General features: G+C 41.1%; 1 protein-coding gene across 1 annotated transcript in view; it reads right to left on the bottom strand.

Moving 5' to 3' along the window:
- Positions 1-1,685: 1,685 nt before the first annotated feature.
- The window catches only part of CRMP1 (collapsin response mediator protein 1), a 49,677-nt gene continuing 30,716 nt past the window's right edge, over positions 1,686-20,646 (bottom strand). Inside the window, exons 7-14 of the mRNA XM_062493369.1 lie at positions 17,585-17,653; positions 15,479-15,599; positions 14,208-14,364; positions 9,816-9,957; positions 8,008-8,178; positions 6,593-6,772; positions 3,899-4,064; positions 1,686-2,216 (exon numbers count right to left, since the gene is read on the bottom strand). Of these exons, the coding sequence (XP_062349353.1) occupies positions 2,125-2,216; positions 3,899-4,064; positions 6,593-6,772; positions 8,008-8,178; positions 9,816-9,957; positions 14,208-14,364; positions 15,479-15,599; positions 17,585-17,653 (1,098 nt within the window). The 3' untranslated portion in view covers positions 1,686-2,124. The remainder of the gene's footprint in view (positions 2,217-3,898; positions 4,065-6,592; positions 6,773-8,007; positions 8,179-9,815; positions 9,958-14,207; positions 14,365-15,478; positions 15,600-17,584; positions 17,654-20,646) is intronic.

Genomic DNA, 20,646 nt, shown 5'->3' with positions numbered 1-20,646 from the left:
AGCTTTATTTTCCTCTTTTTTTTTGGACAGCAACCAATTCAGCTCTCTGTAGACTGAATTGCAATGTTTCTTCACTGGTTCAGGTCAAAACCAAAGGAAAAGTTGGCTCTTCAGACCAGCTATGCTGCCAGGTTTCAGACCAAGGCAACCAAAATGGGTTTTCCAGGGTAGCAGGTCCTTTCCCAGGCAAGCTGGAGGTGACAATATACTAGTTTCAGAATGACAGGCTTCGGGTAGACTACTTTCCAAAACTCTTACACCTCTCATGCACCTGGCATGCACCACACGAGCTGTGCCAACACAGGTTACTGCTGCATGGGTGGGAGGGGTGGGTGCTCAGTGGTCAAGCAGCACAGCTGCTAAAACCACTCCAGTGGCACCCCTCTGCTGCAAGACTTCTCCTGCTTGCAGCTTTGTAGTGTGGATAAAGGCAAAGTAGCCCAAGGGAAGGTGTTTGCTGACCTGGTAATCTCATAGCACCCCACTTCCACTGCAGCCCATACCTCCCACAGCATCTCCAACACCACAAGACAAGCAAAAAGTGACAGGATATAAGGCTTCTTCACATATTTTGTGAGAATCAGAAAGACAAGGAGAAATAGTTCCTTCATGCTCAGAGAATTCAAGTCCACTTCCCTCCCCTTACCTGCAGCATGTTCTTCTCCTGCCATGCCTGGACACCGCTCAGTCAGCAGGGAAAGACACAATGAAGTCAAATACAGCTTAGGTCATACTGCAGCACTGGGTACTGGTTCTGTACTACAGATGAAGATAATGGCAATGAATTACCCCTTTTTAGGCAAATAAGGTGTAGATCAGAAGGTCTTAGGGAGAAAGTTAATTTGGGCAAAACTGAGGCAGCTGCAATATCATAGAATCACAGACTTGTTAGGGTTGGAAAAGAACTCTAAGGTCGAATCCAACCATTAGTAAATACATTTTAGTAAATAGTAAGTACAATTTCTAGTAAATATACTTTTACTGTAAGCACTGTTTAATAAAGACATACTATATTGTGCTATAGTATGCATATGCAGACCTGTACACTTGTCAACACTTGTGATCTAAGGAGGTTCTTTCTACTGCATGATGTCAGCCTGAAAGACAATTTCTCTCGAGTTCCTCCATTCCCAATTTTCAGTCATTGAGTCACAGCACTGGAAAGCAGGGGAAGACACTTACCCATCAGTTAATTTCCTTTATTTCACGAGCTTTGAATTCAGAAATTGAACCACGACTATTAGATCTTGATACGGTAGAGTAAGTAAAAATGCATGTGATTACAAAGGAAAAAATTTGTACAAAAAACTTTAAAAATCCGACAGCAACTTGGATTATCTGTAAGTACCAAAAATCTCATGCAGAAGGAGAGCACTACTGCCCAGGTGGAGAGATCCCTGCAGGGGTGGCAATGGCATTGGTATGTAAAAACTATGGCTCTGTCTAAAATGGAAACAAGAAGGACACAGACTTGGAATGTACCGAGTGGGAACAGACAGGTGCTACAGAGACCATTTGTCATTACGTGTCCCGATGAGTTTCTGTGTCTTGAGAGAAGTGCTTCTTGGGTTTGTAATAAATTAAAGATTAAACAGAAGCTGTCTATACTACTCTACTGCTTACTTTCCAGATGGCCATTTTCTTCCTTCATTAGTGTTTTTGGTGGTGTTTCTCAAATACAGACATTAATCTTGGCATTGTGTCTAGTCAATTGTTGGCAATGTGTTCTAAAGGGACTCACTCACAGAATGCAACTTGCATAAATAACTCAGTAACATGCATTAACTATTCTAATACAGCGAAAGGGTGCAAAGGAACCATCATTCAGTTACGAGACAAAGCTAAAACCTGTAGTCACTAAAGGGACAATGGAAGCACCATGCTTTAAGGTGACTATGGCATGAAAGCACAATTGTGAGGCAAGTAGTTCCAAGCAAACACACCACACTATTATCACCTCTTTCTATACAAAAAAAAAAAAAAAAATTAAAAAAAAAAAAGACATTTCGGTTTTTATTTCCATTAGTACCAAATAAAACTGTGGGCTTGATAACACAGATATTGAAGGGAATGGACATTATTCCCATGATCCTTCATCCTTGTGTTTCTGTCCATCATAATTTTTCAGCCAAGACTGGTAATATTGGAGCGCCCACCAGGAGGTGCCACGATGCGGTGGCCGGTACGACGTGGGTTGTTGTCATCAATCTGAGCTCCTGCAACAACAGGAAATGAGGAAATAAAGCTATGAAAGGGATTAAACCATCAGTACTGAGGTTTTACCTGGCTATGCTTCCCTCACACCACCATCAGCTGGTTTCTCTTGAGCCTGACTGAAGTGCTGAACAGACCTTCAAGACACATTTCTGTCTTCAATGAGAAGTGTGGGATTAAATGTTTAGGATCAGACTAATGCTCACCCTACATGGAGAATTGTTTTCCATTGGCTTGAAGAGCCAATGACAACCAGCATACTGGGTTCCTTTTGTGAGATCAGACCTGGCAAAAAGGATTACTAAGTACAAAAAATTCCCCAGAACACATACATGCAGAGTGGACTTTTCAAACCTGCCTCACTGACTTAGAATGTATGTTCCTACTGAGCCCAGGGGACAACAGTTCAGTAAATCTGATGTTAGCAATGTAAATCCATGAGGAAATTAGTATTGAGCTGATATAAACTCGTACCCGCCTCAAACAGCATTTTAAATGCTGAAAGGTTAAGCTTAAGTGGACAGCAAGCTTTCTGACAGGCTAAGTACTGCCTTATCACACTCCATTTCCTAAAGGCAATGTAATAAACAGGTGGGATCATAAAAATGTTACCGTAGTCTCTGCTTCTGCTTAATTTCGTGTTTGCATCATTCATATCAAATTTGTACCACTAGATGCCTTGGTATTACCCAGATCAAGCAGTGCACTGTGAAACCACAGCTTCAGATGCTTATGAAAATTCCAATTATTGGTTATTGCTAAGATGCAAACTTTCTAAGCTCCTTTTTTGTTTTGTACAGCTTCATATATATCTGTATATTCTCACCATGGCCCCAAGTGTATGGACAAAAATATACTTCACCTCATTAGAAGGGTTTTTAAACCTTTGCTCTCCTAGGACTTACACAAGTTTCATTTCATTTCTAAAGAGAGGATCTGTAAAGTAGGAAAACTCCACCATTAGCTCCCACAAGGGAGAAAATCCAGTGACTTGCATAACATCATATGAATGCATTATTCACCATTGGGGCTGTAGGCTTTTGAAGAATAAGGATTTGACACACTTGTAATTGTCTTCAGATGACAAGAATTATTTCCAGCAACCCCAAAGGATGATTTTCCAGTCTGTTTCCTATGTACCATGGAAAATGTTTTGGGCACCAAGAACATAGGATAAGAAATACTCCAATCTGCTTATGAACAACATCTGCACATGGTTTATGACCATGGACAAGGACAGTTGAGGTTTCCATGTCTAGCAGTTGCTGGTGATGCAGCCTGTGAGATGTCTGAGACTCACAGGTGGCACCAGACCCAAGCACCATCAGCTGCACACAATACCAAGGGGCTTCAGTCACATCAACCAAAGAACTCAGCTAATTGCAATGGGCCAGGTAAATATTATTGAAAGACCGACCGAGAGAAAATTTCAGATTGAAAACATTTTGAATATTTGACAATATGTAAAATATCCTTAGGCAATGAATGTGTAAAAACATGTATATACTTATATATATATATATATATATATGTATGTATATGCATATATATGTAAGTATATGCATGTATATGATCATATACAATCCTTTTATATTTGACTAAAGAAGTAAATATAATTGGAATTCATCACCAGTAATCCATACTCATGGCTTTAAAAGGTTTCCCATTAGTTGGGCTGACTTACCTGATAAGCTGAAATTGGATTGATGGAGGTTTCTGATTGGTGGGGGCTGGTTTTTGGCAGGGGAGGATTTAGTTGACGGTGCAGGAGTTGCATATTTTGGTGTAGCTGGAATTTCATACACAGGTCCATCATACATTCCTCTCGAGACTCCTTGCAGTCCTCCCACCTAAAACAAGAGGAGAGCAAAAATCCACACACTGAATGCTCAGATAATGCTGCCTTATGATCCTGTAGGAAGAGAGCAGTGAGCACAGAGCTATATTCTGCACTGGCTGAATTAGCAACACATCTATACCTCGTATCTAAAGCAAAGTGCAGTTTGCTTTATTTATAAAGGAAATTATGAAGTTTGCCTCCCTCCATTTTGATACATATATAAAAATTACAAGAAAGTTCCTTATCAGGCTTCCTTCACAATCAAAGGGGAGAAGTGGGATTCAAAAGAACAGGTGTGACCTGTTTTTTTTATGTAAGATCAGTCACAATCACCTTTTCTCTCTCCATTCAGCTGCCAAGTCACACTTTGGTTGCAGCACAACAGATACCCTCTATACCAACTACAGCAATTTCTCTCCTACCTGTATTTCCTCTGCTCCTCCCCTTCATAGATCTCATTCTCTTCATTGGAACTCATTGGAAAGGAATGGCAATTTTCAAAGTAAATTTCTGAAGTTTCTACTTCTTGTCATCAACCAGAAAAGCAAAGATACACTGGACTGCTGCACAGGATTTACAGTATTTCTCAATAAAGTATCTGTGATTTAAGCTCTGATTTCAGTTTTAGGTCTCTAGATTTTTTCCCAGTATGGTTCTTACAATGAATATTAGAAAAGACAATCAGAACAACCTCGCTGGCCTTATAACAATAGGAATTCAGGAAATAATATTTTAATAAGAACAGTTCCAGTTTTCAGAAAAAGCCTGAAGCCATTGAATTGCAGAATTTAAAACTCGTCAAAAAGATCAGAAACCTGTGTCTTACAAGATTATGGTTTCAGAGAAATTTCCCCAACAGGTTAAAAGTGAAATTAAAATACTGTATAGAAAGACACTATTCACAGGGGCTTGATCCAGCTCTCAAAGCAACCAGTGCATTTTCCTTGCTTTTGATGGCAGGGACATCAGGCCCACAAGAGCCATTGTGTCTTGCAGTTTGAGCCAAAATTAATGCCCAGAAGTGAGCAGCTGCCAATCACAGCAATTAATCCATCTTCCAGGGACCCACAAGGGCACAGATTTATACTGCTATTCCTGCTCCAGGGATAAGTTTATTTATACTGCCAACCTGTTCCAGTTCAGTTTTGCAGTCCCTTGCTTGACAAGTTTTTTCTATATTCCTCTGTTGTACACTGACATGTTCATACAGCAGCTCATAAAACCATCAGTGGGTTTTTCTAAATATTTCTAGTGGATAAAATTTGATAGTGGGAAAAGCAATGAGGGTATGAATCTGCTCTCCCTCTTGGCAGGCAGCAGAGGGAGCTGCAGGAGCAAAATTATCAGTGTCCCTTTGTTTGCAGACCTTGCCCAAGGATCAAAGGTCTCCCAAAATCTAGGCCCACTTGCAAGACACAGGTTACTTCGCCCAGGTAATTTTGTTCAAACTCCTGCTACAAGATACTATTCTGTTATACCTGTCTCTAAAGTGCTGGTTTCACTATTTGGATGACATTTTCGCTAATTTATGTCACATCCCCAGGCACTGAAGCCTTAAACAGCAACTGTGAAGAGAAGGCCTCCATCATCTACATGGATAATGTAAAAAAAATAAAAAAAAAAAATAAAGCCACCAAAAAGCAACACTGATTGGTATTTTGGAAATTTTTTGCTGGTGCATTTGCTTTTTACAATGCCTTTTCTTTTAAGAAGTGCAGGTCTTTCTTCTGCAGCTTGATAAATTTGTAAAATAAATTATGAAAGATAAAAGCTATCAACCCACTTGTAGGCTTAATATCAGCTGCCAGTATCACAGCCTATGGTATATCTTGGCTGAAGAAAATATGAGGTTTAGTCATTTTTTTTCATTACCTCTGCTCACACAGTGACTTTCCTGCTCAGTGACAAGAAGCAATTTCCAAACCACTCCAAACTAGTGTCCAGCCAATTGATTTTCAACAGATAAGCAGTGATATAATTCAAAACCATAGGTGACCCAGTCTTAATCTTGGTCATTTCCCAAGGTTTTTACTAAACAAAAGAGAAAAGTTTTCTGAGCCATTAATGATGCTAATTCATAGCCCAGCAAATGCACTAACAATAGTTCAGAAATGCCCAATATAATGAGAATCTCTGGCTGACATGCTTTTTTTCTCTGCAGTGTAGCAGTTCAGTATGCAATTTAAAATTCTGTTTTTATTCTGCCTAATCCTCCATCACAAGAAGCTTTCTCTTTTCCTGAATTTTAACTGAAAGTAAATTCTATCACTATTCCATCTCTCTTCAAAAGCCTTGTCATAAGGCATTGCTGGACAAAAGGCCATTATGCCACATGGCAATTGTATCTTCTACCTGCTGAAGCTCACAGTGCTAATACTAAATTAGATGAGCTCACAACTACAACCAGTTTTGTGGTCATTTTTTGAGCAAGTCATATACAATCCATATAATATGGACTCAGAATAGCACAATATTAAAAAATATTACTGTGCTTCCAAGAGGGTTTGGCTGCAAAGATTAAATAGGATCTGACATTACCTTATTCCTGATTTTGATGCGCTGGTAAAGATACTCAGGGAAAGGTTTGCGAGGGATGAAGCGGCCCATTCCCTTATTTATGTGCAGATTTCCATCTTCAAACACTATCTTCCCTTGGCTTATGACCACGAGTGGGGCACCATGGCACTCCATTCCTTCAAAGATGTTGTACTCAATGGCCTGAGGATCAACCAACATATTTCACTGCAAGACCTCTTTCCATTAGTAACTTATAATATGTACATCTGTAGTCAGAGTTTTAGACAACTGCCATTAAGAAGTGTATAAAATCGTTTTGTATGAAGGAAAAGCAATGCATTTTGATTTTCTGATTTTGATTTTGAAATTATTTTCAAAGATCTTCCTGATGAGACTTTCCTGGATGAGATATTTCCTCTAGGTTTTTCATTTTCCATCAAGGATTTCACTTGTTTTTGAAAATTTGCTGTATCTAACTGGAGCATTTAGAAGAATGATAGGCCTAATATGAAGAAAAATTGTGACTCAGCTGCTGGATAGCCAGAGGACATGGTCCCACCATGCACCTGTTGTGACTGTGTGAGCAAATTTCACAGAGGCCAGCACATAGATTTCTGTCTGAAAAAGCCCAGAAAAGCCCAGGAAGGTCTGAATCAAAATAGGAATGACAGCGCAGGTGGTTATTACTTTCTTGAAAATACAGAGAGATCCCAAGACAGAGAAATAGAAACTGAATCACCCAGATTTACTTTTTGAAGGTTTATAAATGTTTTGGTCTTCTTAACATAGAAATACAATTACTGAACTTTTGCAAGAATTCCCCAGTAAAAGGGCCAAAGCACTGAACAGTAAGATAACAATTTTGAGATAGACAACACATAAGAGAAAACCTATTAGTCAAAATGAAAGCAACTGCCATTATCTGGTACTCTGCACTGAGGACAAAGAAGTAAGTGGCAAAGATCTGGAATTTAACAGAAAATTCCATGCATGAAGCTGATTAGAGCTGTATTATCAAACTGTCATAGTTTAGAAAACCATAAATTTAATAATGCAATTTGTATTTTCAGCTGCTTTTTAGGTAAGGAAAAAAAAAAAGCTGGTTTTAAATTTATCCTCACAGCCTTATTAACCTCAGCTGCAGAGCTGCTGATTCACACCTGTTTATAGGTCTGCCACATGCATGCAAAAAATAAATATTGCAAGGGTATATGCAGAGACAAAAGAAATCCTTCCTGATCACAATGGATGTTCACAATGTTCTCCAACACAAGACTTCAGTACTCTCATGTCCTGAAATATTTACCCATTTCAGAACAGGACTAGGCAGTTACCCCCTCTGTATCCTGTGCTATTGGTATTTACATGATTTAGGTCAACAGCTGATAAACAACAGTAACATTTCTTTTTCCTGCTGGTTTTCATTTCTCCCTTACCGATTTATGGCTTTTGGCTGTTATAGTCTTCACCTTATCAGGGTCCCAAATAACAACATCAGCATCAGATCCTACAGCAATCCGGCCTTTTCTTGGATACAGATTAAAGATTTTGGCAGCATTGGTGCTGGTGACAGCTACAAACTGGCTCTCGTCCATCTTGCCTGTGGCCTAAAAAACAATGTGATTTGAGCAAAACATGCTTAAGAAATGAAGATTTACTATTGAGACTACTAAAAGGTCAGGGAGATATTAGAAGGCATCCCTTTATAGTTATGGTGATGATGCATGAAACAGAGATTGTATCACACAGGACTTTATATACAGCTCTTTACTTGGAAGTTTCAAATAAATGAGTGTGTTACTCCAGGCATTGCAAAGGACAGCCAGTGAAACCTTAGTGCACAAGATACCACCAAGGTGCTCAGCTATCTGAGATCCCTTTCTCTATACACTGAGGCCTACATGTTTTGTTGCTAGTCCTACTAATTTCTATTTGAATATTTAAGCAATTTTAAATCAGAGAAACATATGAGTGTTGCAAGATGCAACAAAAGATCAAGATTCCAACAATTTTGGGAACAATCCTTGCAAATTAAGTCTATTCCATTATCATTATTATCAGATCTACACATCTCAGTAATACAACCAGTTACAATGTCCTTGCCTGGAGAAATATCATCACCAGTAGACCTTGGCATAGAGTCAGTGATGGTAACTGCAACTGTACAGAACAGCATTTTGATTTCTCAGTAGAGTATTTTGGGGCATTCCCTGGCAATGAGTAAGAACAATGTCCTAAGGAAGAAGAACAGTGCTAAGCCTTTTAATAGTAAATTAACACTTATTTCCTGCCTGGTAAAATAAAAGGTTTAAAAAGTATAAGCTACTCAGTGGTGCAGGAGTGAATGTTACCACCTGTAAACAGGTGTTAATGTTGTAGCCCTTTCTGCAGTTGTAGCCCTTCCTGCAGTTCCTTCCCAGTGAGGGAGTAACAAAAGGAAAATATCAGCAGTTGGCTGTGCTTTGCTCGCTTCCCTGCTCTACTCCTACACAGCAGGTATCTGAAGCTGCTTCTGTGCTTGGAATCTCAATAGCTGTCCCTGAATAAAGTGGTTATGAAATAGTCTGGGAGAAATGCTCATCAGAGCACTGGAAATACTGCCACTTCCCAGTCTGCAGTGTGCATTCGAGCACAATGCAGTGAGAGTGTGTGAGTGTGCAGGGTGTGCACGTGGAGACAGACAATAGAGGGAGAATATCATTATACATTAGAATCCATGGAACCATCAAAAAATTCCTGACTTATACTGGCACTCCACTGAAAAGTATGCCAGTTTGAATTACATGCAATGCCCTGCTTCAAAGCATTTCATCCTTTAGCCTCAGGCTCAGCTGCCATCCATTTGTAATTTTTCAAAAATGATGAGACACTTCCCAAATTCAAACAATCCATTCATCACATTTATATGAGGTCCACTTCAAAACCATTAAATTGCTCCAGATACCACATCTCTCAGAAGCACCCGCTCTGACACAAACAGAAAATACAGCAATGGAGTCTGGGAAGCCTCAGGTCTAATAAAACACATTACTATTGCAGTGTCAGCAGTGAAACACAGCCCCGAGTTTAAAAAGCCTGGAAGAGGTTTTTGAAATCAGCAATTCACCTCACAGTTGCATTCTCTCAGGGAATTCTCAGAAATATATCAGAAAGTCATTTAAGCAATGGCCAAGAGTCTCTTGGCTTTCATTACTCAGCCAACACTCAATTTCCTTTTAGTCTATAGAAGTAAGTAATTACTTACTACAGCCTTGTCCCAGACCACAGTCATCCTTTCCTCAATTCCATTGACCCCTTCGGGAATCATAGTGAAGTTGTCCTTTCCAATGGCTTTCTGGGCAGTGCTATAGGGGCAATGTCCACTTCCCGTCACCTGCAGGTCCCCACTGTGGAGTTAACACACAGAAGGTTTAGACCAGGCATCACCAAGGTGACCTTGGTCTCAGACAGGCTGTGAATGAACCTTTCAAGATACCAGAGGCACAGGCTGCAAATCATGCCAGCAGCCTTTCCATGCTGGCTACAGATCACTGAGAGCAGCAATGGCACTGGACATCTCCACTTTCCCCCAAGAGCACCCTGAACTCCTGGATTACAGCCTCCTCCGGTTCCAGGCTGCTTATCGACAGAGATCAGGCAAAAGCCCACTAACCAGGACAAAGGATTACTCCAGGATTAAGGAAATGATAGGAAGCTTGTATGAAATGTATGCCACTCTCAAGATAAATTAATTCACAACCACATTAAAAAATAATGTCAAATTTTACAGAGCAAAGTCATGAGATGCATTTCTCATTTCACTTCCCCTGCATTTCTGTACTGCACATGTATTTTTTGTGCAAACCTTACAGGAATATTTCTCATCTGACCTTCTGAAACAGAACCAAAAAAAAGCTTTTCATCAGGTAGTTTTCTAGTTAAACAACAAAAGGCATAGTGCAAGTCAAACACATGCTCTGGATTTATCTAACTTAAGGGTCTTATACAGAAAAAGGCGTGGAGAAAAATGCGAAAGGAGCTACCATTTATAATGCTTTTATTTAATAGTTTGGGTTTTTCAGCCTAGGCAAAATTTCTTTTTGGCAGAGAGCAGAACTGGATCACAGCTGCTCCCGGAAATAAGGAGGAAGAACATAATCAATATGCAGAATCTTGCAAAAATAGACAAGAAAGAAGGTTCTTCAATAACCACAGGAAACACAGTATTTTTAGCTCTTGAGTAAGCTTACAGGAGGCAAGCATGTTAGGACTCACTATGGTTTCTCTTCCATCACTCAATAAGTCCCCAAGAGCCTGTCGTCCTTTTCTTTAACTGATAATGTAAATTCCATCTCTGAAACAACTGAAAGATTCTGATCAACAAATCTAGATCCAGCAAGCTAACAAATAGCCAGGTACAAAAGAAGAAGGTGTCACACATGAGTAGTTCTAATGCCATTTTCTAGGCTGCCGGCCCTAACGATTGCTGACAGAGAAGAGTCCTTGACCTCTTTTCTAGTTCTTCACCATGCTCACAAAACATCCATCCAGTTTTTAGCAGAAGCCAAACCCATGAATTCAGTACAGCAAAGGCTGATATGCTTTAGCTGTTCCTGATTATTAACGACTGCCTGGTGTTACTCCATAGGATTAAGTCAGTTTCATCAGTAAAACACTCTCTTATTTTAACACAACAATAAAGGCAGAAGGTTGCAGTTTCTTCTTTTTTGATGCTCTTCTAATCAGCAAAGCTTCCTGTGGTGTCTCTCCTTTCTGCACACTGATACAACCATGAAAACCTGTCACACCCACGCCCTGTACCACTGCCCACTTCCCTGAGGTTATGTTGTGCTTCTAACACCACAATACAAATTCCCACACCTGAAAGATAAGAAAGGCTTGCTTTCTTAACTCCATATTCCCTCTCCTCTGACATTTAATGACATTATTGATAGGAACTGTACTTCCCAGTCAAATCAATAGAAGACTTCTGAAACTGAAGTGTGTCCCTTGAGAGCTTCCCATCCCTGGTGCCTTCCATGAGCACTCCTACTGTCTGGACACAGTCCACTGTCAAATGGGACATAAGCATCACATCAACTAAAAAACTGAGACAAGAAGGGATCATCATGAAATAAATGTCAGATTAAAACTTTATCTTCTTCTTTCCCTTAAACAAGGTTTCATGGCAAGCTGCATCTTGTGTGTAGCACCAAGACCTCACATCTCTGGTTCACAAAGAGATGGCACATCACAACTGCAGTAATGCAGCTGTACACCATGCCAGATCAAAGCTGACTCAAGTGCATGGCCCACAGATGACACAAGAACCTAATCTCATGAGGCAATTTCAATCTGAAAATCCCATGAGACATGATGGGGTTTTACACATTCAGTGGAAAATCAAGGCTTTCTGTGGAAAAGAGCTCAAGCAGTATTGTGCATGCTTGCAAAGGAAGGATGTTGCAGGGATTTTTTAATGAATGTGAAATACTGGTATCCAAATCAACAGTGCAATAGAAATGTGAAATACTGTATTTACCATCATCCTTGCATAAAATTCCCCATGAATGCAGAGCAGACTGATAAAATATGCAGTTTATTTTCACAGTATAGATTTGAAGTATTAAAACAGAAAGCAGGCTAAGCTGCTGTCATTTAAGATCTAGGACATTAAGCCACTAGAAAAAAACCCACATTTTTACATGCTTGGAGAATAATGAAAACTTCTGTAAGTCCTCAGTTTGTCTTTCTGATGTTAGTTTAAAAAAGTCATTATTTGGATTCCAATTCTAAAAATGTTCTTGTTATTTTTAGCTAATCTGCTGTGACCCACATACTATTATTTTGGGACTCTCTGCTAGAAAGCATATATAGCCACTCCAACAGAGTAGGGAGTCAAACATTTTGATACACATTTACATGTGTTGGCTAAGTGCCTTGCCCTCACACAGTGAGCTTCACCTTTTACAGCTCTGATAGCGATAAATCAGACCAAGAAAGTAATTTTTTTCTGATTCTTTAGTAGGAACAAAAAGCTCAGTTACAGGAAAAAAAAAAAAATTGCCATCAGAATGTCAGAAGAGAATCACTGCATACTCCTACCAGAGCCACACACAACCCAGAGGTCAACTGCAGCATCTCTAGAGCAGTTGAGTTAAAGCCTGGGTGGGCTCTGGTGGGCAGCACAGCCTCACCCATGGTGTGCAAGGGGAGACGTGGCACTGACTGATGGCATCCTCCTGTCATACCTGTGTGCCCATCCACCCCCCAGGCAGCTGCTCTAAAGATGGTCACTTGCAAGGTTCAAATTTCACTGCCCTGTCTAGGGCATTGGAAACCCCAGAAAGGGAAGGCAGGAGGTGACTTGGGTGCCACCACATGAAGGTAAATAAAGATATGAATGGTAAGTTAAGCTCCCCACTCCAGCCTCACACCAGCAATCTATCCTGGTGTGGCTTCAGCTGTGAATTTCTATATCATTTCAGAGCAGATGGTCTTTTGCTTAACCTAAAGACCTACAGTTGGCTACAGGCAGGAAATACTTTCAGAGATGGGTTTACAGTCTGGGTTTCTGGCAAGGCATTGCTGATATCTTCTTTTCTGTATGAGAAAGACACTTCTTCCTCTGCTGGCCGCATTCCTTTCACCCCTTTCACCCACCTAGTGATTAAACTCTCCCTGCCAACCTGAAGGCAGTCAGCTCAGATCCCTATCCTGTCAAGAGATGGCCTTCAGTCTCCAGCTGTCTCCACCCAAGTCCCTCACAGTCTCCTTTGTAAATCCACTCTGGCCTCTTCCTCCTGACATACCTGCTTCACATGTGCCATTTATCTTTGCTTTCTTCCAGCTGAAGGACCCCAGAGCCCATAAAGACACAATGCAAGCTGAAATAAGAAGATCGCAAGAACTGGACCCAAGGAGATGTGTATGATTTTGGTCCCTCCCAGATGAAGGCAAACTACCAACTCAGAATTTTTCAATACAAAGAAGAGAAATGCACAGAACACTGCTATGAACTCAAGTTAGTTTAGGACAAGCCATTTTCAGAACTCACAGTTGAGAGCCAGTGTATCTGTATCTGTCAAATCTGTACCACATTTGACAAAAATTGCCCAAGAAATTTTTCTTGGTTCTAGGTATCGCTGCATTTAGGAACAGCCCTGATTTTAGGAGCTGTTCTTGTCCAATATGACTGGGGCCTAAAATTGAGTTCTTTCTCATAATGAGGATGTATCCACCAGGCTTTTGCTTATGTTGGACAGTGAGGATGCCATCCCATCATGTATCGAAAATTCAGCTAAAGAAAACTGAAAACTAGGGAGAAGGCCAGTTTGAAGTCCTGACAATCTAGTTACACAACTAGGAATCACTTAAAAAGCAGAAAGAAAAATAATTAATTCCTGAATAGCAAGCAATTGCTCTCTATCAAGCCAACCAGCAACTGGAGTGTCCATGACTACTTGACTGACAGCCTAAGCATAAGGATATAACTATCCCTGTTTTTCTGTGTCCCTTCTCTGCTGTTTCATGTATGAGACTGGCCTAAAGGAAACCAGGCTGATCCCTAGATGCTTCATGCCATATGGCTTTTGCACTTGCCTCACCATCATCCTATTACAAAAAAAAAAAAAAAAGAAAAAAAAGGAAGTCTTACCATGCTAAGAGGGAATTTAAGTGGTCTGGAGTGGTAGGGTCAGGGCTCAGAGGAGGTGAGGTCACAAAAGCTGCAGCCTTGGCCCAGTTTTTGCTCCAGTAATGTGTCCCATCTGTCCCCAAGCTGGCAGTGATCGGTTCTCCAAAAACAAGGGGACCTTGGAGAAAGCAAGGATATACAGGAACTAATTACAACCCACTCTCTCTTCAGCACATGACATTGCTTGCTGCATGCAGCCATGTATAATTCACACATTGCTACATGGCTAGAGCAGCTCCCAGGAAATTAGACAGCCCTGTCTTTGTATGATAAAAAATTAATCAGGAGTCTCTCTGAGCTCTACATGCTTTTGATCAGCCTATTAAAAATCTTTCTTTCTAATACAGAAGGAGACAGTTCAGGCCTGCTTTTAATTTGTACTGTTTTAATCACAGCCGTGTTCTCTCTGTTGCTCCAATTCAGAGTGCACTGGATGGTGGATCACTTCAGCAGGCAGATGCCTTTTTACTACTCCCAGGTTGGGCACAGCACAAGCAGATAGCAGCATATGGTCCCCAGCAACACACTCCAAGCCTCCAAGAATGCAAACATCAAGGCAGTAATTTGCTCTTTGGCTTTTCCATATTGCTCACAAGCTTTGTAGTCCCAACCAGCAGAACAGTCCTGACTTGCAAATGCAGCTTTGGAAGCAGCTGCCTTCAGTCTCACAAGGCCCTTTTGGGCACTTTGTAACCTGGATCCCACCATGGCCCCAGCAAGCAGGGAAGACCTGCAAGTACACATCAGAGGGGCTCAGTTTCCAGCAGCAAGGCCAGGAGAAAGCTCCAAGCATCTTTAACAGCAGGGCTACTGCCCAAGCCACACCTCAGAGGATGACAACATGAAATACTGGCAGGGACAATGTGCCATTAGGAAGAAAGTATCTCCCTCCCATGAACAGAGATAAAGCAGTCTAAGGGAAAAGTAAAAGGGAAAACCGGATAGAGAAGAGTTACAATTCAGTCTTCAAGAGGACAGTTTGTGGGAAGAGCTTCTCAACTTAAAAATATGAGAGGATTCCCTCCCATCCTTCCCAGCCATAAATATTTAGTCTGTAAAGGTGCTAACATTCTTTGGTAACCTCTCCCTGTAGCCTGTCATTTGGGTCAAGATGTACAGGTTTTTTCACTGAGCTTCTATTCAACCAAAAAAAAAAAAACCAAAAAACAACCAAAAAAAAAAAAAAAAAAAAAAAAAAAAAACAGTTTGGGGGAGCAAAGGAAGCCACTTACCTCTCTTCCTGGCCAGTGCAATGATATCAGCTGCACTTTTACTCATCACCTTGGTGATGTATACTGGGCAGTTTATTCGACTGGCAATCGTGATGGCACGGAAAACTGCTTCTGCTTCAAGCTGAGCAAAACAAGGAGGGAAAAGTTAACTGCAAATGCAGTCTGAAGAAGAAATAAGCTGGAGGACTGTCCCATATTTCTAACTGAAACAACAACAACTCTTCAGGGGTTGATTCTACTTTTTCCTTAGAGAGAGAGACAGTGCTGGGAAACAGGGAGCTAACCCAACCTCAAACACTTGGCACTAGCAGTAAGCACAGCCAGGCTGTACTCACTAGCAGGGTACAGCTGCCCCTGCACAAACACAGCTCCCTGGCCCCCTGCACCCCAGGAGAGGTCATGTCCAAGCAGCTGATGCAGCTCCTCCTTACCTTCCTCCCACATTCTTGTTTCAGACTCCTACCCTGCAGCTGAAAGGAGAACAAAGCAAGAAAACTTTGCCTCTGCTGGAGACAACCTCTGAGCTCCCCCTAATCTTTACGTAATGGTGACAGTGAATGTAAAGAGTTCTCAAACAGCAGCTTGAGCACTAGGGACTGAATTTAGCCCATCATCCACAGAAGCCTTTGAAGCAGTGCCCAGTAAGTCCCCTCTGTCAGCAAGTGTAAAGGCAATCTCCTCCCAGGGAGCCATCTGGGATGTAGGCACACCAAGCAAGCATCTTCAGATGGAGGAGCAGTGTTTCCCAGCAGCTCTGGAGACTCCTTTCCCCAGCCATCAGTTTTATACCAGATCCTTCCCAGATGGGCTCACAGTATTGGCATTTTAATACGAAAAACACTGTTGTAACTGAAAATAGTGACTCAGTGGTACAGAAATTTCTATGCAAGAGTTTTGCTAGAAAAGTTGAGCAACTTAGACCTTCCAAAACTACGTGGCTTAATCCTTTACAGTTCTGTAAAATATTTTTCTTTAAATCAGACTGCTTCAGTTTGTCTTAGGACTTGTATCAAAACATTTGCTCTGGAAACCCCAAATGCACCTTTAGAGAACAGGGAAGGAGGCACGGCCTCTGGACTGTAGCACTAGAGCTGACAAAATTCCTTTCTAGAAACTGCAAATGTAGACTTTCATTTAAAGGAAACAACTAAATCCCTTTAGAATAATTTTAGTATAAGTTGAACAACAAAATGAAAAAGTACATGAACAGTTCAATAGAAGAATGTGACCAATTAAGCTGATTCTTTTTGCCTTGGGGAGAAGTTAAATAAAGATCTGCAAACCACAACAACCTCTTCAAGTTCAGCCTCAAATCCCCAGGACCTCATCTCATTAGTCTTCTAGGAAAGCAGACACTTCCCACTACTGCCCTCCACATCCCATTAATGGTCTGAGCTGTGTACTTTAGGGGATATTCCCATGTCTCCACATTTTCCTTGGCATTAAATAAACCCTTTCCAGATGCCTGAAATGATCCACACCAGAACCCAGATTTTATTATAAGGGAGTTGCATAAAACAAGCTGCCTCACGGCATCTTTCCATTCTCATCTATTTGCATCTCTACAGCCTGCATTTCTGACACCAATATATCTGCCAGCATGAAAGTAGATCTATACGTGGGTGTATGCATATGCACAGTATAGATGTGCACATGCATCTTATAGGAGGTTTTCAGCCAAAGCATTTTAGTAAATGCAGTTAATCTGAGGACTAACCCTCAAGCTAACCCACTGATTTTTAGCCTGATAAGCCCATTTTTTTGTCATCACAAATCAAAACACAAAGGTCACATGTAAAAAATAAATGAACACCTATGCCTGGGGCAGCAGGAGTGGAGACTCCTGAGTAAACAAGGACACAGTTATCCCTGGACGAAGGGAATGCTCCTGCTGCAGCATCCAAAGGGCTTCTCAGGCAAACAAACAAGTTGAAAGGACCTGAACTTTTCAGACTTTCAGTAATACTGGAAAAGGCAGTGGGAGAAGCAAACACCTGCCCTCCCTGATGCACCCCATCCATCATCTGCACACACAAAAAGCCAAGCTCTGAGAGTACGTGTTTGACAAAACACTTCCACAAATGACAAACAAGCGATGTCTCTTACCTCTTCTGGCCTGCTCAGGGCATGTCCCTCAGGCCCAGTGATTCCCATCTCCAGAATACGTTTTTGTTCCTGCAACATAAGAGATAAATGCTGGCCCAGTCACAGGAGGAGACCCATGCAGCCAGCATCCTCAGGGAGATGAACAGCCACGGGGTCTGACTGCCCCTTTCAGTGTCAGTGCAAAAGCAGCTGCAAAGCCCACTGAACGCTGAAAACACTGGCTCTAAACTGCTGCCATGCCACACCAGCACAGCCAGCAGTGGCCTCTGGTGTGTGATTGAGCACATTTGTGCCCCAGGCGATTGGACTGTACCATCAGCAGCCTCCTCTGCCCTCCAGAAAGTCCTGCTGGACACCACGACACCAGCCCAGAGAATGGACTTCAACCAATACACTAAATGACAATTATGGGTACTTCCAGCCTACCATTCCCTATTTACCTGCTCAAGTTCCTCTCTGGTTGCAATCCACAAAGTACTTTCTTAAACTTTCAGCTTTGCTGACACTTTCAGTTTTCTGTAACGCTTTCTTCCTACACAGTGAATCACTAAAATTATGCTTTTATACAACAAAACAGTGCCCTCCAGTTGCAAAGGCACCATGTCCTCAGCAAGGAGCCCATCTCAGGACCAATGGGAGTTTGTCAGAAAAAAAAAAAACTGGGCTATCCAGGTTCATAGCAGTGAGATTAATTTTTTTTTTTTTATTTTAAATGGACAAAAACCTTCACCTAGTTTAGGACCAAGCAGTGTTATTGGAATAAATTTCCTTTTTTGCAGAAACTAGTGGTCAGCCCCTTTTAATCTGAGGTTGGTCCAGGCCTGAGAGCAATGGAGAAGTGGGAGCAGAGCTGCTGCTGTACCTCTGGCCCTGCCCTGCCCTGCCCACAGGGCTCTAATGAGCCCAGCTCAACGATGTAATGGCTCTGTGACACAGACAAATGTCCCCTAGAGACCAGGATGAAGTTACTGAACATATTTGAACGTGTCAACTAATAAATATCTGATCCCAGGTCCCTGAGGCTGAACAGCTCACACATTACCAATATACTCTGGTAAAACTGGAAAGGGTAACATTCATAAATACTTTAGCCTTCGTTGCAATCAATCAAGGCTGAAGAGGCTTTAACAGGAACACATTCATCTGACTGTGTAAGAACATTTTGGTTAGAAAAACATAAGGTTTCATAGGTATTCTTAAAAAATAGTTGCTCTGGATCATTATTTGCACCAGCTCTGAACAGTGCCAGTTAAAGACTTCAGATAATTAAAATACAGCAATAAAATGAAGTTACAGCCATGTAAAAAAATAGCAAGTTGGTACAGAATAGATACACAAAGTAGGACAGATTTGCATCTTGAAGGAAGTAATAAAATCAGATCATATGATAAATTAGCCCCTGTAAGAGGACTTGATAGTGCTAACTAAATAGAATATTTGTTTGAAGAAGATCAAATTTGTATTTCCACGTAGGACAGTCCTAAAAAACCTATGAGCAGGCTGCTTTCTTTTCATTATCCAAATAATTCTTCTAAATAAAAGCATGGAGAAAGAATGATTTTATGAAACGTGGCAATGGTGAACAAATATGTTGATGCATAACACAAGATAAGCTAATTTACCACTTCCTCTTTTCCTAATAGTTTTTCTGTCCTGTTTGTTCATATTCAATGGGAGTATATTAAGGCTAATCAGAGAAAAATGTAACTGAAATAGATTTCTATCAAAAAAGCAATTCCATGTGTGTGCCTAGATTTTAATGGGCAACGTATCAAAACACCACAGATGCCATTTGATTTGTTTTATTTTGCCTTTCCTACAGTAATATTGACTTAATCATGCTTATTATTAGTCATTTTAATTCTACTGGATATTTTATGTTGTATTAAAACTATAAATTATGTATTTAGCAGTTTTTCTTCATGCTAAGCTTCATGAGAAACCAGCTTTTTACCTCTCTTGAACTCAAATGAGGGTTGTCACCACTATTCTTTTGGGGGAAGGACACAACTGCACTGTATGTGCCTGCTGACTCCCTACTAGTAACTTTTGACCCTAGTGGTTATTTTGGTCAAACTCAAAGTTAAAAGTGAAAAGCAGATCTCAAAGGGGATAAATTCTAACCAGGCAGATGTAAAGGTGCTTTTCCTACAGAGGGAAAAACAAAATACACCCAAGGCAAGATTTCTTACACACTGCTCAACAACTCAAACATTCCTTTGAGGCTCTCCCTTAGATGTGAGACAAGGTGGGTTGCCTTGTCCAGATCTCAAAGACAGCTTTAGCTGCTGTAATTTTCTTGTCAGCTCTGCAGCCCAGTCCTTAGCAGATAAGCAGATCAGCAGAAAAATCAGATGGCTCTCTCAGAGCCTCACCGACCTAAGAGGGGCTCGATGCACGTACGAGGGATCAGGAGAGTGAGACGTCTCCACAACAGCCTTCAAAGATTCATCTGTCACAAATGTAGCATCAAAACAACACCCACCCAACCCTGTCCCTTCTGTTTTAGAGGGGGATCCTGGCCTCTGAAAAACCAGTGCGAGGTTTACTATCAACTGCTGTCCTTGGGTTGCCTCTTTCCATGTTTCCATGTGCTGTGGCACAGATCAGAGCCATGGAACAGTCCAGTGGGAGGACAGCAGCTCCCAGGGCACCTGACCTGCAAGAACTGCACTGGAGATCCCAGGGCGCCTTAATGGAACATTCTGAACTTGAGCCCAGCTTCCTGGTTCTGAGAGGCATCTTCCAAAATCACGGATTAAACTTAAACACACATTTTTGAAATGTCTACAAGATCACAGCAGGTCTTATTCTCAAACTCCAGAGATTTATAAGAATATTCTCAAAAATAAATAGGTCTGTGAGTTTTAATACTCGCTCCAAATTCACTGTGTTGCTTATGCTGATAGCTGCAGCAAAAGTATAAAGCTTTCAGATCCTCTTTTTGTACCCAAAATCTGAGAACAAGGCTTTACATTGTTTTTCTTCACTTGTATCTACTGCATTCCTTCTGCCTTCCTTATCTAGTCCTCATCTGCTGCCAAGGCAAGGAGCTGCCTGGA

This window comes from Cinclus cinclus, chromosome 5, assembly GCF_963662255.1.
Source record: "Cinclus cinclus chromosome 5, bCinCin1.1, whole genome shotgun sequence".
Classification (NCBI taxonomy): domain Eukaryota; kingdom Metazoa; phylum Chordata; class Aves; order Passeriformes; family Cinclidae; genus Cinclus; species Cinclus cinclus.
This window is presented reverse-complemented; position numbering and strand designations above follow the sequence as displayed.